This window comes from Eumetopias jubatus, unplaced genomic scaffold (genome assembly GCF_037043125.1).
Source record: "Eumetopias jubatus isolate StellerSeaLion01/CBP00866 unplaced genomic scaffold, mEumJub1_p1.0 scaffold_8, whole genome shotgun sequence".
Classification (NCBI taxonomy): Eukaryota; Metazoa; Chordata; class Mammalia; order Carnivora; family Otariidae; genus Eumetopias; species Eumetopias jubatus.
The window spans coordinates 125,031,433-125,052,766 of NW_028274814.1; the positions used below are offsets into that span (position 1 = coordinate 125,031,433).

The window sequence follows — 21,334 nt, forward strand, 5'->3', positions numbered from 1 at the left end:
TGAGGGTCACACATGGCCACTTGGGTGGTATTCTGTTTGTCACGCAGGTCATCCCTGTTTAGTGTTGGAGGACGTGAGTACCAGGCAGGAGGATCCTTTGGAGCCACCATGGAGGCTGACCCCCACACCATCCTGTTTCTATTACCCTCCACTTGACCAGTCCCTCATTGTTGAGCATTTATATTGTTTCCATTCTTTTGCTATTATATGGAATGTACATTCCTCTTTTTAAAAAAAAATTTTAAAGATTTTATTTATTTATTAGAGAGAGCATGAGTAGGGGGTGGGGCAGAGGGAGAAGCAGACTCCCTGATGAGCAGGGAGTCTGACACGGGGCTCAGTCTCAGGACCCTGGGACCATGACCTGAGCCGAAGGCAGATGCTTCACCAACTGAGCCACCCAGGCGCCCCTGGAACGTACATTCCTGAAAGCCTTAGGCATCTGATATGCTACAAGTGCCTGGTCTGCTTTTGGTTTCACTTTAGTCCAGCCAGGGTTTCAGAGTCACATCCTAGGAGCAAGATCATCTGGGGCCATAACCCAAAGCTGGGCTCCCTCTGGACCACTCCCTTTAATCATCACCATGCCCCACGAAGGGATGGCCATAGTACTTCAGTGGGTTAGCTGGGTCCAGCAGGAAGCGGAATTCAACTCTGCAGAGACCTGAGCTGGAATGGAGACACCAGCAAGATTTGGGGTGCCCTGAGACTGGCAACAGGGATGAGCCATTGCCACCTTGATGCCTGAAGGGCCGGGGCAATGGAACTACAGTGGAAGTAGGGGAGATACACCCCACTCTCTCCTGTCCACTCTCCTCTCCCTGTCCCCCTTTCTCTCTCTCTCTCTCTCTCTCTCTCTCTCTCTCTCTCTCTCCTTCCCTCCCTCCCTCTCTTCCCTTCTGCTGGTTCCTCCTATTGATCAAACTGAAACAGGTCAGCCAACAGCCAGTCAGGAGCCCTGTGGATGTGGTCCATGCGGTCAGCGTCCTGGAGAAGAGAGAAGGGTAGAGAATGAATGTGAGCACAGAAAAAAGGGCAAATGGAGACTAGCCAGCACATTGTCAGTCAGTAGTTTCACTGACATCCTTCAGATTCTTCCGGCAAGGGAGACGTGCCTTGCTGCTGCTGCTGCTGCTGGGAAGCACAGAACAATGGACCAGAACCGAGGTCACTAACCCTTGCCATGTTACAAATGTGGGCTGATTTTGCTATTACCCATAGTCATAACAGCAGTATTCCCTAGCTTGTGTTAAGCATTTTCCACGTACAGGGCAAGGCGTTCCGTGACAGGGCATTCTACACATACTGTTGCTCCTCTTTATAGCCAATCCGTTAGGCACATGCTATAATGAGCCCCTCTCAGGCAAGGAGAAATGGGTTCGGAGAGTCTCAAGATCCTGCCTGAGGTTACGCAATTAGCAGCAGAGCTAGGATTGGACGCAAGTCTGTTTTCCTCTCCCCTCCAAGCGCAGCCTAGGCAGGCGGTGGTGGTGGGGGGGGGGGAGGCATGTGGTTTCTCTACGAAACCTTCAAGGGCTGCTTCCACAATGGAGCAATTAAAACAAAAGATCTTTCACATACCAACTCTCTGGACACAGATTTGCCCAGGAGTTCGAGTATTGTGTGTTTGACAGCTGATGAGTTTTGTGCCAGTGCATACAAAGTAGGCGAGGAGGAAAAAAAAAAAAGACACCCCTTGGAATAACAGAATGGGGAACGTGGTGCTCGGTGTGGTGACCTGTCGTAATGGAGGTCGCCCTTGAGACCTTGGTAAATGACCGTGCAGAGGCTGCTGCTGATGGACGAGGCATGCTGTCAGCCCCCGAAACAGTGTCCTGGTAGCCCTGCGCACTCAGGAGGCACTCTGTTAATCACTTGGTTCTAGAAGAATGCCTTCCCTGCGCCGCCTGCCCCCCCCCCCCCCCCCCCCCCGCCTGCCCAGGGCCGATGGATGGGTGTGAGGAGGATGGGAGAGGAGCAGAGGTGGGGAGGGAGGAGAGATGCAAGGGAATGGCTTTACTCTGCGCTCAGCATTTTGCAATAATGAAAACTACCCACTCTGGCTTCAGTGCCAGGCATGTGGTCAAAAAAATCGAGGAACTTCCCTGGTTTGTTTTCATCAACATCCTTCAGATTCTTCCGGCGAGGGAGAAGTGGCCTTGATGACACTGCTGGGAAGGTCACCCAGAAGGAGGAGGGGCCAGAGCAGAGCCCTTCGGAGGACCGTGGTCTGACTCTTCCTCAGGGTCTCCTGCAGCTGTAGCCAGAACCTAGTGAGTTGGGGGGGGGGGGGGCGTGTTTTGCATTTCTCTCCCAGGTAGAGAACCTTCTGTTTATGCTTTAAACTCTAGGTGCCAAGATCAAAATACCTCATCCACCCTGGGGTACGTGGACATTTGCCCAGATAAGCTCACTAATTGGAAGCCAAGTCTGTGAAAGGGTCCCCCGCACATCTGCTTATGCACTTTGGAGATGCAGGCCCAGGGCCAGGGGTAGGAGGGTGCTGCTGGAGGAGATGATATTGGGGGGGGAGGGGGCGGCCCATGTGTTCCCAGAGTCTCCAGGGCAGAAAAGCGGGAACCAGGTTCCCAGCCAGCAGGACAATTCCATATGGGCTGGAATTTGAAATCAGACTGGATTTCCGCCTCGAATGTAGGAGGCACAGTAGTGCTTGGTGAACTTTGCCCCGGGGTCCTGCACACAGTAGGCGCTCCCTCAGGCAGCATGGCTGAGGGCCTGGCGAGTGTGGGGCGGTGTTGGGGGTGAAGAACAGAACCTCAGGAGCCGGATGGCCTGGGGTTACATCCATTCTCTGTGATCGTGGGCAAGTCACAGATAATAACCCCTACCTCATGGGGTTGTTACAAGGATTAAATGATTTGATTCTTGGGGCGAGTTTAACACATAAGTATTCATTAATCATCATCATTATTATTCCTAATTTTTAGCCCCATTTCAAGATAGCTCAAATAGCCTCTAATACCTGGATTTTATCAGCACCCAGTTGTCAGTTCCTCTCCTGGTTCAAAGCCATCCAGCATAACACCATTGGGTTAATTTCTAAATTAATCTGAAACTTTATGTTCAATTCTTATTTGCATTAAAAAATTAATACCAGATGTAAGAGCCCTGATTTACAATTTGGCCTCTGTTCATGTGAAAATGATCTGTGGGTTTGCACCGAAAAGGTTTAACGTGAGCCAAGAATATGACACCTGGATTGTTCGTTTTGAAATGAGAGACGTTTGAGTGCATATAATTTAATTAACATTTATCGAATGCCTCCTCTGTTCAAAGCACTGTTCCGTTCATCACTACACATCTCAACAGTGCCCCCCCCCCAACACCCCGCCGATGTTTTTGAGAAGAAAAACACTGTAAACAAAATATTAACTTGGAACTCCAGATGGAAGAGAGTGTTTCCATTTTGGAGTGGGAGTGGGAGAAGCCCCTCACCCCTCTGCTCAGCCTTCACCTGCAGGCCGGTCCTACCTGGGATTCGCTGGCTGGGCTGCTCCCTGTTCACTGCTTCTTGTGCTGGTGGGAGCACTGAGCAGAAGTGACCAACCCAAGGCCATTCTGGGAGGTTTTGATGAAACGAAGTCAGACCGTCCAGTCCCCTCCCCTCACTTTTCACCCTAAGTCTTTATAGCACTTTATTGCTAATTTAAAAAAAATTTTTTTTTAAGTTGTTCCTTCTACTGCCCTCCGCTACTTTCAATCCCAACTCTTGCTAACCTGACCTGTTTTCTTATCACGGGTCTTGCTTCCAGAAGCTCGTAGTAGGTGTTTTCTGGGGGTATCACCCCTGGCCCTAGTCCTCACCTCATACAGAGTTCTCTGTCTCTACACAAGCAAGACCCCAGGTGACACTAGACAAGGAGGGTGACAGGGTAGGGTAGGGTCGGGAAGGGATAAGTAGACCCCTATAACGGGGCCGTGACGCGTAAAGCAGGTGCAGCTATGCCCAGCCCATGTCCCAAGGAGCTTTCGTGAAAAGTGCAGAGAGTTCGGAGTGTTTTTTAACAGTCATTTACATGTTCAGGGTAATCCTACTTGCAGTTTGATTGAGAGGAGAATAACTGCCAAATAGACTAAAAGTGGCACCAGGCAATGAGAGTAATTGTCAGCAGCAGGATAATTGATCTAATTACACAAAGGAAAGCTGCTAGCCCGGGAGCTGCGCCTGTCAGCCCTGCAGGCGGCAGCTGATGAGGTCCCATGTCCTGGGTGGCTGCAAGAAGAGAGGAAGGTACCAGACCAGGTGGGGGCCGGGGAAGGGCGCCGCGGCCACCACACGACGTAGCTATGACCAGCCAGCAAGTGATCCCTGGTGTGTGTCCTGCTGGTCGCCTCTGGAGAGCAGAGGGTGCATGGGGGGGGGGTAGTTTAGAAAATATTCTATGACTGCTGTGTTTACCGTTAACTTGCCATGTCCTAAATTCCTAAGGCCCGAGATGGAACACGTCATTTCTAAACCCGGTCTGGAAGAGCCACCCACTCCGTCTTGGAAGCCCCGATGCGGCTCGCAGGCTGAAATGAGGCTGTGAATTGTTGAGTCTTGTTGGTTTTGATCTTGAGCTATGTCCCCCCTGGAAGCAGGTCCAAAGGGCCTGGGGCCACAGCCCTGCTCTCTGATGGTGCTCCCCGCCCACACTGTGGGCCTGCCTGCTCTCTTCCCTGGGCCCAGCGACTGTCCCATTTTGTCTACAGAAGCATTTATCCTTTTTTATAAAATTGTGGTAGACAACACATAACAAAAGATGTGCCGTCCTAACCATTTCTAAGTCTGCAGTTTGGTGGTGTCAAGAATATTCATATTGTTGTGCAATAGTTCTCTAGAACTTTTTCATCTTGCCCAACAGAAACTCTGTACCCCTGATCAACTCCGCATTTCCCCCTCCGCCCTGCCCCCGGCAACCACTCTTCTGTTTCTCTGAGTTCGATTACTTCAGATGCCTCCTGTAAGTGGAATCATATGGCATTTATCTTTTGGTGACTGGCTTACATGACATAGCCTCCTGTCCTCAAGGTTCATTCATGCTGTGGCGTGTGTCAGGATTCCTTTCTTCCCGAGGCTGAAGAATATTCTATTGTATGGAAATACTTCATTTTCTTCATTCATCCATCAGCTGATATTTCTGAGCACCTACTACATGGGAGGTACCCTGCCACTCCCAGTGGGGCCCGGAGGCGTACGGGTGGGACAGGCAGTGTGTCCGAGTACCCGAGAAGAAAGAAGACGCCACCTCCCCTTGAGTGGGAGGGCAGTCTAGATCATCACGGCTGCAGCACCATAATACCGAGTCCCTACCACGGGCTGGGCACTGGTCTGAGGTCTGTATTCACATCGTCATTGTACATGATCTCATGGAACCATATCCGTCACCCCATAAAGTAAGTATTGCTACCATTCTCTCCAGTGAGGAAACCGAGTCCAAGAGGTGAAGGGACAGTCTGTGTGCATATAGCAGGTAGTGGTGGAACAGGATTAGAACCCAGGCTGTCTGGCTCTGGGCCTGTGGCTCCTAAGTAGTAGTTGCCCAGTGAGACTGTGGAGTCAGACCCAGACACTGAGGAGCAGCCTGAAAAAGCTTCCCTGACAATTCTCCTGTCCAGCCTTGATGAATGATAACTCCAGACCCTTATCCCCACCCCTGTTCCCCAAAAAGAGCTGGAGGGACCAGCTAAAAAACCTCAGGAGGGTGCTGTGTTTGCACGTCAGGGTCCTTTGCACCTGCAGGGGGCCCAGATGCTGTTCCCAAAGCAGTTGAATGCCTCTGGAGCAAATCATGGATGTGTAGCTAGTTCCCCAGTTGGCAGAACGTAATGGGGTGCTGTGTGAGGTCGGGGGGGGAGCCTAGCGTGCTGCGCATCTACATGGCCTTTCACCGTCCTCATCTGAGAAGGAAGGGGTTGCCCGGGTGTAAGACATTCGTTTCAAGAGTTTATTGAGCATCTAACGTGCCAGGTGCTGGGGTTGCGAAGGTGATCTAGCAAGACCCCGACTTCATGGAGGGAGCTTTTTGAAGACCACAGCCATGGATATAAGGCGGGGCATGGGGGGGGTGCTTCCTGAATGCCTGCAGTAAGCAGGTATTCGGAATTCAGAATCCTCTGGGCTTATCCTAGTACTTGGTGGAACCCAAAGACTTTTCCATCAGCTCTTCACCTAGAGTTTTCTAAAAAGGCCTAGGGATTGGGAGACACTGCTGGTGATGAGATCAACAGAGAGATGCCCACAGACTGCAGGAAATGGCCAAGGACATGGATGTGTGTGGAGAGAGCTGAATGTGGCAGTTAACCCTGGGTGCTCCTGGCGGAGGGTGCAGCTTCCCTGGTCCCCCCGTGGGAAGGACGCCCTGCACCAAGGGCGAGCACAGAGGAGGGGTGTACCTTGTGGAGAAGCTTCCTTCTCCTTTCCTTTGGGGGTTTTGTACCTCCTGTGTACCCCCTGTCCCCAGCCCAAGGCTCTGGGGACTTTGGCCTGTCCAGTCACCAGGAGCAAGGAATTGGGGCTAGACAGCCCCATCTCTTTGCTCAATGGGGTGGATGCAAGGTCACTTCCAGACCGATGTGAGTGTCTGGCCTTCTGCAAAATGAACCAGGATCACCCTGCAGCCCCTCATCCCTACTTCCTATTAATCTCCACTGCCAACCTTCCCCTAGAGTGTGGAGCTCATCATCAGACCTCCAGCCCCTCCATCTTCAGAACTGAGATGATCACGGCATCTGCACCGGAAGGACTGAAGGAAACATATGCGAAGCATCTGGCACAGTGTCTAGCAAATAAGGAACATGTTGTTAGCTCTCATTTCTCTCGTCCTTTGGCTGCTGGCTTGTGTGTTTTGGGTCTCTGTCCCTCTCTGTCTTATCCCTTCATGAAATTCTGGGAAATGCTGAGAATTTGGGGGGAAAGGGAGCATTGCATTCATGTCCAGTAACAACAGCGGATGGAAATCGGGGGGCTCTGTGGATTTGACGGGGAAGCTTTCTTCTGCATGCCCTGCTTTGGGTAGTGGTGGGGTGAGCGGCTTTGCAGAGCTCAGAGACGCTTCTAGCTACTCAGTACAAATCCCCCTGACCTTGGAGCTGGAGTTGTGGGCAGGAATGTTTCACTTCATGGCATTTCTTTTAATTCATTCCTGATTGATTTAAGAGATGCCTGTGTGGAGGCAGCTGTGCCCCTCTAGCCTCAGCAGGATGGCAAAGGATGGATTCCTTCTCTGTTCTCATTCCCTGAAGACCTGTCAGGCTTCTGTCCAGAAGCCCCAGGCTGGAGGGGCCGAGCAGGTGGTGGGAAAGGAGGGAGAACTGCCTGCTGGTTTGTGACACCTGGACGATGTGCATTTGGGGAGCAGGAACCCTCAGGAGGCTGGGGAAGGTATGTGGAAGGCAGGGGCCTCCTTGGTGTTTCATAGCCCGAGATTCCTAGCAGACGTCAGGCTGCATTGTCTTACTCCTTGTTCCTCAGACAGAATACATTGGAGAGCCAGCCTAACAGAGCGATAGCATTCCAGGAAATGGGTAAGAGATTTGGGTAAAAAGGAGAGCGGAAATGTAATCATTTTGAACCCAAGAAGCACATTTGGGTTAGGAAGTTCCAGAGTGTAGTGGGAGTGTACTGTAGCCATGTTAAACCAACTCTGCCATCTTGCACCCCTACGGGACCAACTGTGGTGTGCTAGCAGAGGTCAGGGTGCATGTGGTGACCCCCCCCGATTGGCCTCTGTGGCATCTGAACCCCATGACATCCTCAGCCCCAGGCTAACTGTGATTGGTCTAACTGATGCACAGGTGGCCCCTGCCCACTTCACTCATGGGACTTTGGAATGTCACCCCCAGCCCACAGGATGCAGAGTAAAGCACATCCACAAACCATCTTCGCAACCAGTGGGGCTCTCTTGGGCAGGAGGGGGAGACCGTGGAGGAACAAAGAAGGACCTAGTCAGTCTTTATTTCTGCTCAGCAAGCATTTATTGGCCCCTTCTAGGCACTGAGGCTCCGGGGGTGACCTGGCCCACGTCCCTGCCTCTGGCTGTACCCAGAAGGTTTCAGTGTTTCTGATATGTGGTCTATTCTCTGCGAAAGGACAACGTGCTGGTAAAAATCATTAGACTTTGCCTAACTGGAACTTCATCTTTGCTTTTTTTAAAAAATTGATCAAGAAAGGAAGTGTGACTCGGGGAAGCTGAGTTACATAAGGCCACAAAGCTCCTAAGCAGTGGAACCCTTTCTCGGCTCCCCCCGCCCCCGCTCCAGCACACCGGTTTGTTTTTCAGGTTACAGAACAATCAAGCCGAGTCCTAGTCTCTGTTCCAGGCAGCGTCTTGAGGTCACCGTTGCAGGTCTTATCTCTGGGAAGGGAAACAGAAAGGATACACTTTAAAGGTTCCACTCCCTCTCTCCTTAAAGGGCCATTTGTCCTGCCTGTGTTCCGAGTTCTAGAATACAAGACTTGCTATGTTTCTCTAATTCTCCCGGGTGAGAGGCATGATTGATTAGAACCTAAGAGGCTGTTTGTGAAGAAGGGAGTGAGGTCTTCCAGGAAGCCGCCTCTCCCACCGCAGCATGCAGGAGTGCAGAATTGATCTGGGAGCCACAGTGCCTTCTTTCTCCCGAGGCAGATGAGAAAAACCCCTCGGAAATCACTGGCCAGCTGCCCCCCTCCCCCGGGTTCCGCCTGTGAGCGGCGGGTGACAACTCCTGCACGTCCAATCTCACCACACCGAGAATGAGCAACAACTGTCTCCCACGGTGGGGATCTTGGAAGGAAGAGGAGAAATAAAGGTCCCCGCGCCCCACCTGTTTGAATGAACAGGGAGTCATGACGGCGGGCAACCGGAGGGGCTTCTGTGCCTTCACCCTCCTTTGCGGCTCGGGAGACTCGATGGATGAGTGTGCATTTGGGAGGGTCCAGGGGCTCCGGTGTAATGTGTCCGGAACACACGGAGGGAGGACCATGCTCAATGAGCCACTGTGTCGGTCTTGGCTCCGGCCGGAGTGTGGTGTCCAAGGCAGCCTGGGCCCGAATAAAGACACGCTTTATTTCCCCTCCGGTTGACAGAGGGGGATTTTGAAGGTAACAGGGGGGGAAACAGAGTGAGCAGTGTTCGAAGACACAGCCCACCTTCCTGGATAGTTTTCCACTGCAGCAGGTCCGCCCAAGCGAGCTGGCCAGGGAGATGGAGAGTTTTCCGAGCACGCTGCGGGGACGGGGCTGGGGGCTGCCCCACAGGCCCTTCTGCAGCACCACGGGGTCAGGGGTCAGTGGTGGGGGAGACGTGTGTCCCTGTGTGTGTTAGTGTGGTAGGGCTCCTGGAACAGAGTCCCACAGACTCAGGGCTTCAACAGCAGAAGTGTGTGGTCTCCCAGTTCAGAGGCCAGAAGGCCAAAATCCAGGTGTGGGCTTGGAAAGAGCCACTCCAGGCTCTCTCCTTGGCTTGGCCATGGCCTTCTTCACACTCACACGGCGTTCTCCCTGTACCGCTGCATCCAAATTTCTTCTGTCTATATGGCATCTGTTGCACTGGATGAGGGCCCACCCTAATGACCTCATTTTCATGTGCTTACCTCTGTAAAGGCCCCACCTCCAAATATCACATTCTGAGGGGCTGGGGCTCCATGCTCAAGACTTGGGAGGATGCTCTGGGTATGAGCACAAGCTGTGGATTCCACACCTATGTGCCCTTGATTACCCCCTTTGTGACTTTGGGCAGGAGGTGTAACCTCTCTGTGCCTCACTTACCTCAACTGTAAAGTGGGGATGACAGTCTTTTAGGGTTGTTTAGGGAAGTTCACATGAGTGACTGGCACATGGTAAGTGCTTGATAAATATTGTCGGTGGTAATTTTATTTTGCCATTTGCCTCCAAGAGCTGTCAGCCATCACTGTCCCCGCTTGATCCTCTATCTTCATGGTCTAGAGCTGTATTGCTCAGTGCGGTGCTCCGAGCCCACATGGCTACTGAGCACTTGAAATACGACTTGTGTGAGCTGAGATGTGCTGTCAGGATTAATTACATACATACCACATTTTGAAGGTTTAGTGCCCCAAAAATAGTCTCAATGATTTTTATGTTGATTACATATTGAAGTGATAAAGGTTTAGATATATTGGATTAAACAAAATATATTATTAAAATTAATTTCATTTGTTTTTTACTTTTTTTTTTTAAGACAGCCTCTAGAAAATCTGGAGGATTTTCCCAGACGTGCTTCTTGGGTTCAAAAAGATGGCTTGTATCGCTCACATTATACTTCTGCTGGATGGTACCGGTCTAGACTGTAGAATATAAGCTCCAGGGGACATAACTGTTTGGTTTGTACCCCAGCACCTCACTCAGATCCTGACCCCATAGGAGGCACTCAAAAAAAAAAAAAAAATCATTGTTGATGTGGGTTTGATTGTTCTTAAACCCAGAAATTTCTGTTGGGTACCAAGCCAGGATCCGGGGAAAGCCCTTCGTTCCGAAAGCTCAGGGAAAGCCCACAGACTGGAGTTTCCAGCCCCCCGGGTCTCTGGCGTTGTTACCCTCGAGCTTGGCCCAGGTTGGCCTCCCACCAGTAGCTGGGTTTGACGGCCGGGCCTCTACTTCTCCTGAGGTAGTCTCGCTCTGCAGCCAGAGGGAAAACATGGCTGTGGACATCTCTTCTATTTTCAGCATGTTAGGGAAACCAGTTTTGCACAGAGGACGTGAAAGCTCACTTTGTAGGCCAAAGGAGACCCATGAAAGAGATCACTGTGCACGGTGAGCGGGAGAGAAAGGCCTGAAGGAAGTTTCCACCAAGTTCGAGGTCCTCTTCTGCACTTGCTTCTCAGACTGAGCTTTGTGAAGATAAAAAACTTAGTCCTTCTACCTCCATCCCTCTTCCACATCCCTTTCATCCCCAAAGCAAACCCCAAACCTAGCCCTCATAAGGGGGTATAGAGCTGACCTTTTTTTTGACCTTAGGCCTTCGGGGTTGGACTAGCTCCCCCCTGCAGTCCTGACAAATCCCATGATTTGAGGCCACGGAGTAGAGCATCTGAGGAGGAACTTCGGTCAAGGAATGCTGGGGCTGGATAGGTCTTAGAGAGGTCCCTGGTCCAGCCTCTTGAATTTCTGTTGTCCTTACCCTTCCTGTGACATCTCTTCTACCGGTGAAGGCCCAGCATGCAGGAGGCGTGATCCGAATGACCGTGTCCACAGCTTCACTAACCTGCCCCCCTTTCTTCTCACTGTCCATCTGGTTTCCGTCACCTGGACTTGGCCTTGCCCACTCACTCTGATGAAGGTCAAAGCGATGTCATTGAATTGCTACGAACTTTGATTCACCTGCGCCCCAAACCTGATGTAGCTTGACTCGAGTTGTGTGTCTGTGAGCAAGCGACAACTTCTCAGGCCCTCGGTTCTTCATCAGTAAAAGTGGAAATAGTGGCACCTGCCTCACTTGCCCTTGGGGTCAAATGAGATAATATGTAAAGAGCCACAGGCAGTGCCCAGGATGTGGCAGATATGGGGGAAGCATGAGCAGCCCTTCTCTACTTGCCCCTAAGTGTTTGCTTTTCCATCCGGTCCCGCTCTACCTCCTGGGTAAGGTGATTCCTTCCTTTGACCCTGACCGGTGAGAGCCAGGATGCCGGACTCTGCCTTGGTCTCTGGCACACACAGGATTTTCAGGCAAATCTAGTGATATCCGATGAAGAGTTCTCTTCCATGGCAGATACAGAATTTGGCTGAAGTATGCTGGAAGTTGGAGATTACTAGTATTTCTACCTCCTTGCTTTTCGGAAGCCACCTGTCCTTTCTATTTGTGTCAGGATTAGAACAAGGAATCTTGGCAAAGAGGAGATATTACTTTTAATTAAACATTCTGAGCCTCATTTCCCATTTGGGGATGACTCAGTGAGCTCCAGATGGGTGGAGGAGAAGGAAAGCAGGAAGTCCTTTTTAAAAGAAGCTCAAGTGGTCACAGGGATTACTAACTGAAGTCAGGGAACCCATCGCAAACATGGTGCCTGGCACGTAGTAGGATCTCCGTGGGCGGATCCCTTATCTTTGGTATGGTGGCCGAAGCAGGCCATTGAGGAAGGGAAAAGAACTCGGGAGTCCCACATCTGGGTACAAGCATCAGCTTGTACACTCATTAGCGGTGTGTCCTCAAGCCAGCCACTTTCCATCTCTGAGTCCCAGGCTTCTCATCTTAAAAAGTAGGAATCACAACTCTCCCCACTTCGTGTGGTGATGATGAGGATGGAATAACTGGATGAAAGTGCCTTGTAAATGGCAGAACTCCACGGCATGCTGGGTTCCCCACTCTTAATTATTGTGGTTAATGATAATAATTGTGCCTCTTTTTTATTTGGTTTGGGTAAATATTAGTCAATTCCCAGTTGTGATTCAAACGGGATGTTTTTCAAGTAATACAGTTTCTCGGCCATTTCTCAACTCCTGCAACCAAATATTGATCACATTTGCTTTCTGGGGGCACAAACACCCAGGTTCTCTTCCATCCTTTTTTCATTTTTGCCTGACCCATAAACGATCCCCAGCTCACCAAGGCACCAGATGGGAGACCAGGGAGCTCTTTTGAGAAGAAAGAAAAAGCTCTTTGAAAAACTGCTGATAGAGAAGTGTTTATTTAATATCAGAAGAAGAGGGTCTGTTTTTGTTTTTTAGGTGTAATGCAAGTAGAGTTTATTGCTCCTTGAGCTTTTAATTGGTTTACTAATATTTTTTATAGCTTCTTATTTTAATGTTCACAGGTCCCCAGATGCTGAGATTTACTGACATCCGTGAAGGGATTGATAAATGATTTAGTTGAAATAGCAAAACTGGAGGCATTGTATGAATTAGAAATTGTGCCATAGAGCCCGCTCTGGAGCCACTAATTTGTTTAATGTGATTTGCTTCCTGCAGTTATTCCTCACCATAGTCCCAAGAAAAACAGATACCAACTGTTCCCCCAGCAAAGCGGGAGGTGCCCAGGGGATTGAGGCCAGGCCCCTCGAGAACGTCAGGTAGGGGCTGGGGACTGGTCTGGGTTAGTCAACAGGGCAGACTTCCTTCTGGAGGTTTGGGCAAGCCCTGATCCACTCTGCCCTCACTGCTGTGTGACTCTACTGAGGTTTATCTGCATGAATGGAGGGGAAGACTGAGCCATTATCCTCATATCATTTCAGAGCAGCTATGGGACTTTTGCAGAGTTACCCTCGTTAAGTCAGCTGGGATTGAAACCCTCAACAATTCTTTCGACCTCATGATTGTCTACTGAATCTGAGATTTAGCTAAGGCTTATTGCACTGGGTTTGTTTGCTATTACTTGTTCTTCTCTGGTGCAATCAGATTTCTTGCAATTTCTAAATTTTTTTTTCCTGATATGAAAGAGATATTTGTTTATTACAGAAAACACAAGTTGAATGAATGGACTAGAAATCACCAGTAAATCCATCATCCAGAAATAATCATTGTTAACAGTTTTGATAAATATCCTTCCAGACTTTTTTCTCCAATATACATCTTTGTGTTTTTTTTAAAGAATGGACACACACAGCCTGTATTTTTTTTGGTAACCTGTTCTATTCACTTATCATTTTTGAGCAGTTTTTCTCTTTAATTGTCAACAGCCTTGCTTAGGCTAGTGTACAGAGGTGCTTGGGCAGACTGACCCTAAAAACAAAATATCTCACTAGGAAGGGTTTACCTAAGTGCATCATGCCCTTGCAGAGAAATGAGATTAGCTGTAGCTGCGCATTTCTGTTTGGGTTGCTTCAATACCATTTCAGGGACACTGATGTAACATAGATGGCCCTCTCCCTTTCCTTAGCCCATTTAAGGTACCATTCTTAACAAGTTCCTAAGGATAACTGTGTTATTTTTGTTCCCTTATTTCTTCCTTCTGTCCATTCATTCATCCATCCATTTAACCCATCCATCCAACGTATTGTCTGTCTGTCCTTCCTTACACCCATCATTCATCCATCCATCTAACATAGGGATCATCATTATATCTTATGTCACAGCAACCGGGCTGTGTTTGGTGGTAAGGATGCGGATACATGATGTAGGCCCCTGTCACTTGAAGTTACCCGTCTCCATCCAAAACTTCCATCTGCCCTGGACATGAGATGATAACCTCCATTTAGTTCTCCACCATGAACTTGAGCACTTCCAGACAGCTGCCTGGCAGATAACTGGGGGTATGGCAGGTGATTCCCCCTTTATAGTCGAGGCATCTCTCCATCACTTCTTTAGATCCCTAAGTGCCAACTAACCCGATAGCCCAATGCTCGGCGAGACCACCAAATGAAGTGAATATTAGACGAGAGGGTGAAGTGGCAGCAACACTTTTATTTTACTTTATTTTATTTTATTTTATTTTTTAAAGATTTATTTATTTTATTTGAAAGAGAGAGGTGGGGGGAAGGGCAGAGGGAGAGGACCTTCAAGCAGACCCCCCCCCCACTGCCACCAAGCATGGGGCTCAACCCCACACCCCGTGAGATCACAACCCGAGCCAAAACTAAGAGCCAGACGCGGCAGCAACATTTTTAAAAAGCTGTTTCTCAGCACAACTATTACATAGCTCATATATCGGGGAAGAGTGAGGATGGTGACAAAAAACTTTTCTGAATCTTTTAGGTTTTATTTTAAGTGCGGTCTCCTCAGGTCTCTCCTCCTGAGAGACAGCAAGGCTATTCTATTGAGGGTTGAACAGCATTCCCCTCCCTCAGGGTTGGTTCTGGAGAAGCCCGGCTTTGTATAAAGGAGGTAAGATTTATTTTTGCCAGTAAAATGTAATGCAGAGCACAGCCCAGCAGCAGCACGCGGTGGGAGGAAGTGGCTCATGGACGCCGGCAGCTGTTACTGTAAAACGTTACAAGTGTGAGCAAGCCCCCACAGCTCCTCAGACAGAGTAAGTAGGCTGCGCTTTTTCCAGGGAAGTGGGGTTGTTTCTTTTTATGGTACCATTTCAACTTCCTAAGACCGCCATAGATTTATAAGGAAATAATTCTTCCAGGGGGCCTTAGTGATATCCTAAAGTTTTGCACGTGCCACTTATGAAATGACTAGAACTGTTCCATGCACACATTTCCATGTCACCAGCTCAGGCCCGTTTATTGACTGCATTTAGGGAACTTCGCTGTTTGTGGCTTTTTAAAGATACCAAACTGTTTTTAATAACCCCAAGCCCGAGGCAGACGTCAGAGGTTTAATTAAAATAACGAATGTGGCCAGCGCCCGTGCTATTCAGAAGGAAACAGTGGTTCCTTGCCACGCCCGAGTGCGTCAGGTGGATAGCAGGTGTGACCTCCGCACGCCTGCTCATCTTCATCGCCCCTCCCTGCCATCTTTTCTCTGGTGGTCTGGCCACTTTGGGGTTGATAGCAGATGTATGGAATTAGCCTTGAGATTTGGAGTCGAAGGGCCTGAATCTGGGGTCCGGCTTTCTCTACACCATTTATTGTGAGCTGTGTGGCCTTGCTTAGGTCACTGACTTTAGGCCGATTTCTACATCTGCAAAAGACAGGCATGATAAGAACACTCCTTTCAGGATGTGGGGGAAGATAGAGCTTTGGCGGGGAGCAACAGCGTAGGAAGCAAAGGAAGGTAATACCACCTGAGCAACATTTGAAAATCTATCAGAGTCTGGAAAGTCTCTCTTCAGACTGCACCGTTTGAGTGTGGAAGTTAATTACAAGAGCAGGTCCTGGGGTCACACTGCCTGGGTGTGAATCTTGGTATTAATGTGTCACTTTGGGCAAGTTGTGTGACTTACTCTGACTCCATTTCCTCTCTGTAAACTTGGGATAATAATAATAACCCAATGGGGTCATTCTGATGATGATCTTAGATGATCAATCTAAAGTGTCTTACAGAGTGTCTGTTACATACATTCAATAAGGATACATAGTAGTGTTCACAATTTTCAACTTTTTTATGCCCATTGAAAACTCTGCATGAGGGCGCCTGGGTGGCTCAGCCGGTTAAGCAGCTGCCTTCGGCTCAGGTCATGATCCCAGGGTCCTGGGATCAAGTCCCTCATTGGGCTCCCTGCTCAGCGGGGAGCCTGCTTCTCCCTCTCCCTCTGCCTGCCTCTCTGCCTACTTGTTCTCTCTCTGTCAAATAAATAAATAAAATCTTAAAAAAAAAAAAACGAAAAGAAAACTCTGCATGTAAATTGGAAACAGAAATTAGTGATTTTCTCTAGATGCAGAACAAATACCCACTTTATGTCTCCGTTCCTTCCTTCCTTGTGTCTTTCCCTTCCTCCTTCCTTCTTTCTTTCTTAGCATATTTAGACCAACATATATAGAATTGGCATAGGGATACTTTATTTAAATAGATACCAGTTGCAAGTTCTGTTTGGGTAGGGGTTAAAAATATATTTAACATTTTAAAATTGTGCCAAGAATAGGTTCTCTCTCCCTGAAAAACACCTGTACTGTTTTTCTCAATCTTGCCAAAAACAATTTAACTTTGGATGGAGGCAGGAACAGAGAAATTTAATAAAGGAAGTTTTGGGTTTTGTGGGGTAGTTTTGTTTTGTTTTGTTTTTTTTCTGAAATACAGAAAGATCAGGGGTGACTGTGAAACATGAGGACCTTTGCAGCCCCCTTGGCCTTGAATTCTGCCCTGCCAAAGCAAGATTTTATTAAGATAAGACTATCCAATTTCCTTCTGTTGTTCTTGGGACTCTGCATTTCTGTAAGTGATTTGCATCTGTCTGCATGTTGAATTCTAGAGGGTGTGATTATGGACAAATAAAATGGGATGAAATAATATGAGCATCCGGCTCTATTGGTATTCAAATTCAGTATTCGAGGCTCAACATGCCTGAAATACAGATTTTGCTCTGAAATACAATGGATGGCCAACAAATGTTTCTTGATTAAACAAAGAAGGAAAGACTGGGAGGGGAGGAGGAAGGGGAAGGCGTAGTAGTAGGTTGGGGGACAGGGAGGCAGGGAGAGGTCTGAGAACTGCCCCCCCCACCCTCCTCCATGGTTCTATAATACTGTGTGTGCTGGGACCCAGAGAGCCAGAATGGGCAAGTTGTTGCCCCATCCTCTCCTCCAAAACTGTGCCAACGGTAGCTGGGTTGCTGGCGAGGACTCTCTCTTGGTCATATCCCTTCTGCCAGTGGCTGGCATGGCACCTGGCAAATAAAAGATGCCTTAAAAATGCTTGTCGAATAAAATTTCTGGTCGTTTCTTAATAAAGATAGTGGGTTTCACTTACAGAACTCGTGTTAAATGATGTGACTCTGTTTTGAGAGTTAAGTGGGCCCTGCCTGACTCGTCCCCAAGAATCCTTCCGTTCAGTGAATTTGGTCCAGCAGAGTCTCTGGTTCTTCATGGTCATTTGTCCCGAACTGGTGACTGTTGGCAGCCTCTCTCGTAAGAGGTCAACAGCATCTCGGCGCCATGGAGACCCGCAGGTGTTCCCCTTGCTGACCACTATTTGTGTAATAAGATGTGGAGGTCAGGCAGCCTCTGTCCCCATGACTCGGTGCTCTATGTCACGCGGGCCCTCCAGCTCACAGACTGCCTGCCGAGGCCGCGTCTTCCACGCGTTTGCTAGAACACGGGTCCAGTGCTAGATAAATGCCATGCAGTAACGACACACGTGTTCTTGAAGACTCTGGGAGTTTTATATCAGCCCTTATCTTGCATCTCAGTCAGAGGCAGAATTTTTTTTTTAAGAGGGTACAAGCAGGGGTGGGGGGCAGAGGGAGAGGGAGAAGGAGAATCTTGAGCCTGATGTGGGGCTCGACCCCATGACCCTGAGATCGTGACCTGAGCCGAAATCAAGAGTTGGTTGCTTAACTGACTGGGCCGCCCAGGCGCCCCAGAGGAAGAATTTTGCCCTTTGTTGGGAAGGGGCCCAGTGGAGACAGAGAACAGTCTTGGACGAGTGGCCCTTTCTTCGTGCTTCCACCCATAGCAGGGTGTCTCAGGTATAGGAGACTCCAGTGTTCATCCAGTCTCTACTTCCTGCTCATTTCTGATCTCGGGCATCCATGAGCTCCCCTGGGACTCCGCTTCCTCATCTGTAACACGGGGACAGTAATGGTTCTATGCTAGAAGGCGGTGAGGAACGAGTGAGGCACCTCCCGAGGGCCCAGGTGATAATGGTCACTGTGGTCGCACATCCAAGTCACTGGGAGGGCCTTTCAAATTCCTGAGATGCCCAGACCTACTGGATCAGAATCCTGGGGGACCAGGGATTCATATCTTTTAAAATCCCCAGAGGTGATTTGTATGTTCAGCCAGGGTTGAAATTGCTGATTCTAAAGGAACTGGATTCACTGGGGTCGGGGGCGGGGGGGGCGGGGTGTAGCCAGAACAGCCAACCCATAGAAGCTAGAGTCAATACCTGGGTTCCAATCCCAGCTCCCACCACCCCTTTACAACAATTTACCCTTGACCTTGAGCCAATGCCTTAACTTCCCTGGAGGTCAGTTTACTTGACAAGAAAATGAGGACAACATTAGCACCTCCATAGGGTCATATAGGGATTAAATGAGATAGTACGTGCCAAGTTTTATAAAGTGCCTGGCACAGAGTAAGCCCCCAAATCAGTGGTAAGCCCTTAATACATATTAACTGATTTAATCTTTATAACAACTCTAGACAGTAGGTTACTATCATTATCCACATTTTACATATATGGAGACAAAGACAGAGGGCACTTATGTAACTTCTCTAAGGTCACAGGTGTTTGAACCTGCTCCCTGGAGACACACGCCAGAATGAGCTATCAGCAGAGTCAGTGGAATCTGCCCAGCTAACTGGGCTACGATTGCTGGTCCATGAGCCGCAGCTGACCACACAAGTGGGCACGGAATACATTCTCCGGAAATGATGTTTATTTTATCTGGGGCTAGAGATCAGCTGTGCAGTGCAGAAGGGAAGCAGCATTCCAGGTCCCTCCCCCTTGCCAGTGACCATTTATTGCCCCCCCCGCCCCCGGTGAACAGCACTAATTTATACTCATCTGATGGCAGCAGCCCCCAGAGATATATGGGTCACGGAGGAAGAGGGAGAAGCTCACCCCAAACCCATGCTTTTCGGAGGGAACTGGATGTGGGAATTTACAGCCCTCCATGAACTGTTCTCTTCTTTGGAATCGATACAGTTGTTTTCCTGTAAGAACCCAGAGAAGCCCCAGGCAACACTGAGTTCCAGAAAGGAAGGCATCCTCAGGCAGCCATTGCAACCCTGACATCTCTCTCTCCCCATTTCTATGGACAAGGAAAACTGCCCCCAGGAACTAAGGAAGTCCCTAGCCCCGACGATCCGCAGACGTACGCACTCCTCTGCAGGCACAAGCCTGTACAATTGCCGGCTCTGTCTCCTGCCAGCCAGCTGGGCTGGATGTTCCTGGGCGCCCGGAGACTTTTCCTCCCCACCCCTCCCCCCTTCTCCTGCCCCGCTGGCTCCACACCCTCCTGAATGTGCCATTCTAAACCAGCCACAATCAGGAGCCTGTTTCTGTGCTGGGAAAAAAGAGCAGCGTGAAGGCTTTTAAACTTGCTGGGTAATTTAAGGTATTTATCGCTATTTGGAGAGCTTTGCTTGTTTTCAATCCATTCCTCCTCCAGCTTTCAGAAATGGTGCAAATGATTATTTTTTTCTCTGAAAAGGATGCTTCTGGGTCCTTCCGCTGCCCCCGAGGCTGGATTCTGAAGTTAGTCTCCAGACCCGGGTGTGTTAGCTGAGGTTTTGTTCATTTTTCATTCAGGCTGTCCACAAACATGAATTGGGCATCTCCCTGTTCCAGGTCAGACTCGTGTCTTTCCTGTGCCAGACTGGGAGTGTTTCCAACACACAGGGCAGCCAACTGGAGGTTAGAGAGCATGGGCTTTGGGTCTAGGCTGACCCTGAGGTCAAGTCATGCTTTGTCAGTTAGCTGTGGGACCCTGGGCACAGTTTCTCAGCTTCTCCAGAATTTTGTTTTTCATCTGTAAAATGGGTATGGTAACAGCTCCTTCCTTCTTGCTTTAGAAGTTAGGCATAAATAAATCTTTAAAAAAATTTTAAAATTCTCTCTAAAATTAAAAAAATTTTTTAAAGAAACGGGGCACCTGGGTGACTTAGTTGGTTAAGCATCCAACTCTTGATTTGGGCTCAGGTCATGATCCTGGGCTCGTGAGACTGAGCCCTGCATCAGATTCTGCGCTCAGCAGGGAATCTGCTTGAGATTCTCTCTCTCTGTGCCCCTCCCTCCATTCTCTCTCTCTCTCTCTCTCTCTCTAAAATAAATAAATCTTTAAAAGAAAAAAATTAGAAGTTAGGCAGTGTGGGTTCAAATCCCAGCCTTGCCACTTTCTCATTCTGTGATCTTGGCTTCCCTGTTTTCTCAGTTAACTTCTTTAAGTTAGGGGTAACAATAAGTCCTTAAAAGGTACTGAGAAAACTGAGTTAATGTATAAAGTGCTAGTTCCTGGCACATGGAAAGTGCTCAATGCAGCCAGTGTTAGTGGAGAGAGAGAATACACACACCACACCACACACACACACACACACACCTACTTCTTCCTGTGGCAAGAGGCACTTGATAAATATGAGTTACTCTCCTCCTCCCTCTTTTCGTAAACCCTAAACAAGCCAACAGCTGGACAGCGGCGGAAGCTTGCCAAGAAGTCGGAAGAATCTGTACTCTCCGCTCAGCTTGCTGAAGATCTTATTGACCTAATTGGGTGAGGAAGGAGAAAGAAGGGTGTCCCCTGGCCAACTGCACTCTGGCAGGAACGGCTCTCAGAAGGTCCCTGGCCTGCTGACTCTGTCCTTGTCATGGACGGGAAGACCCTCCCTAGGAGGCCAGCAGCAGAGACCGTCCTCAAAACCCAGGGGCTTCCCCATGCTCAGAATCCCCAAGTAGGGTCAGCCCGACACCACCCCTGGGGTAGAGTGGTCCTTCCTTCCTTTTCCATTCAGGGCCCTCTGTGAGCTGTTTCCCTCCCCCTGTGTCCCCACACTACCTCCTTCATGGACTCCCCCACCCATTTCTCTCTCTGTCTCTCTCTCACATGCACACATACTCTCAGCTCATGTTTCTGCTTCTGCCTTTTCAGTGAGTGATTTCCCATATGAAACAAAAACAAAACTGGTTTTCCTGACATGCCTTCTGCAGGCGATGGGCACATGAGAAAGCCCTAAGATCATGAATGGAGATGAAAAGCTAATCACCGGATTGGAAGGCTTGAGTGAAAATAGTGGCCAATGGCTGGGTTTATCTTTACTCCTTAACATGGGATGGGGACACCGATTATCTTTCCCCCTTAGCTTCCATCTCATCTGTTGGCCTGTGTTCCCTCCTCCGGGAAGCCTCTTGGGATGATCTCTA

General features: G+C 49.1%; 1 protein-coding gene across 7 annotated transcripts in view; it reads left to right on the plus strand.

The window, feature by feature from the left end:
- Window positions 1-21,334, plus strand: part of CHST11 (carbohydrate sulfotransferase 11) — a 250,240-nt gene that overhangs the window by 151,206 nt on the left and 77,700 nt on the right. The window contains exon 1 of one of the 7 annotated variants that reach the window (XM_028121669.2): window positions 4,911-5,397. The exons of the other annotated variants lie outside the window; for them this stretch is intronic. Within the exon in view, the coding sequence (XP_027977470.1) occupies window positions 5,371-5,397 (27 nt within the window). The 5' untranslated portion in view covers window positions 4,911-5,370. Of the gene's footprint in view, window positions 1-4,910; window positions 5,398-21,334 lie in introns of those variants that run through there. 7 annotated transcript variants of the gene reach the window in all.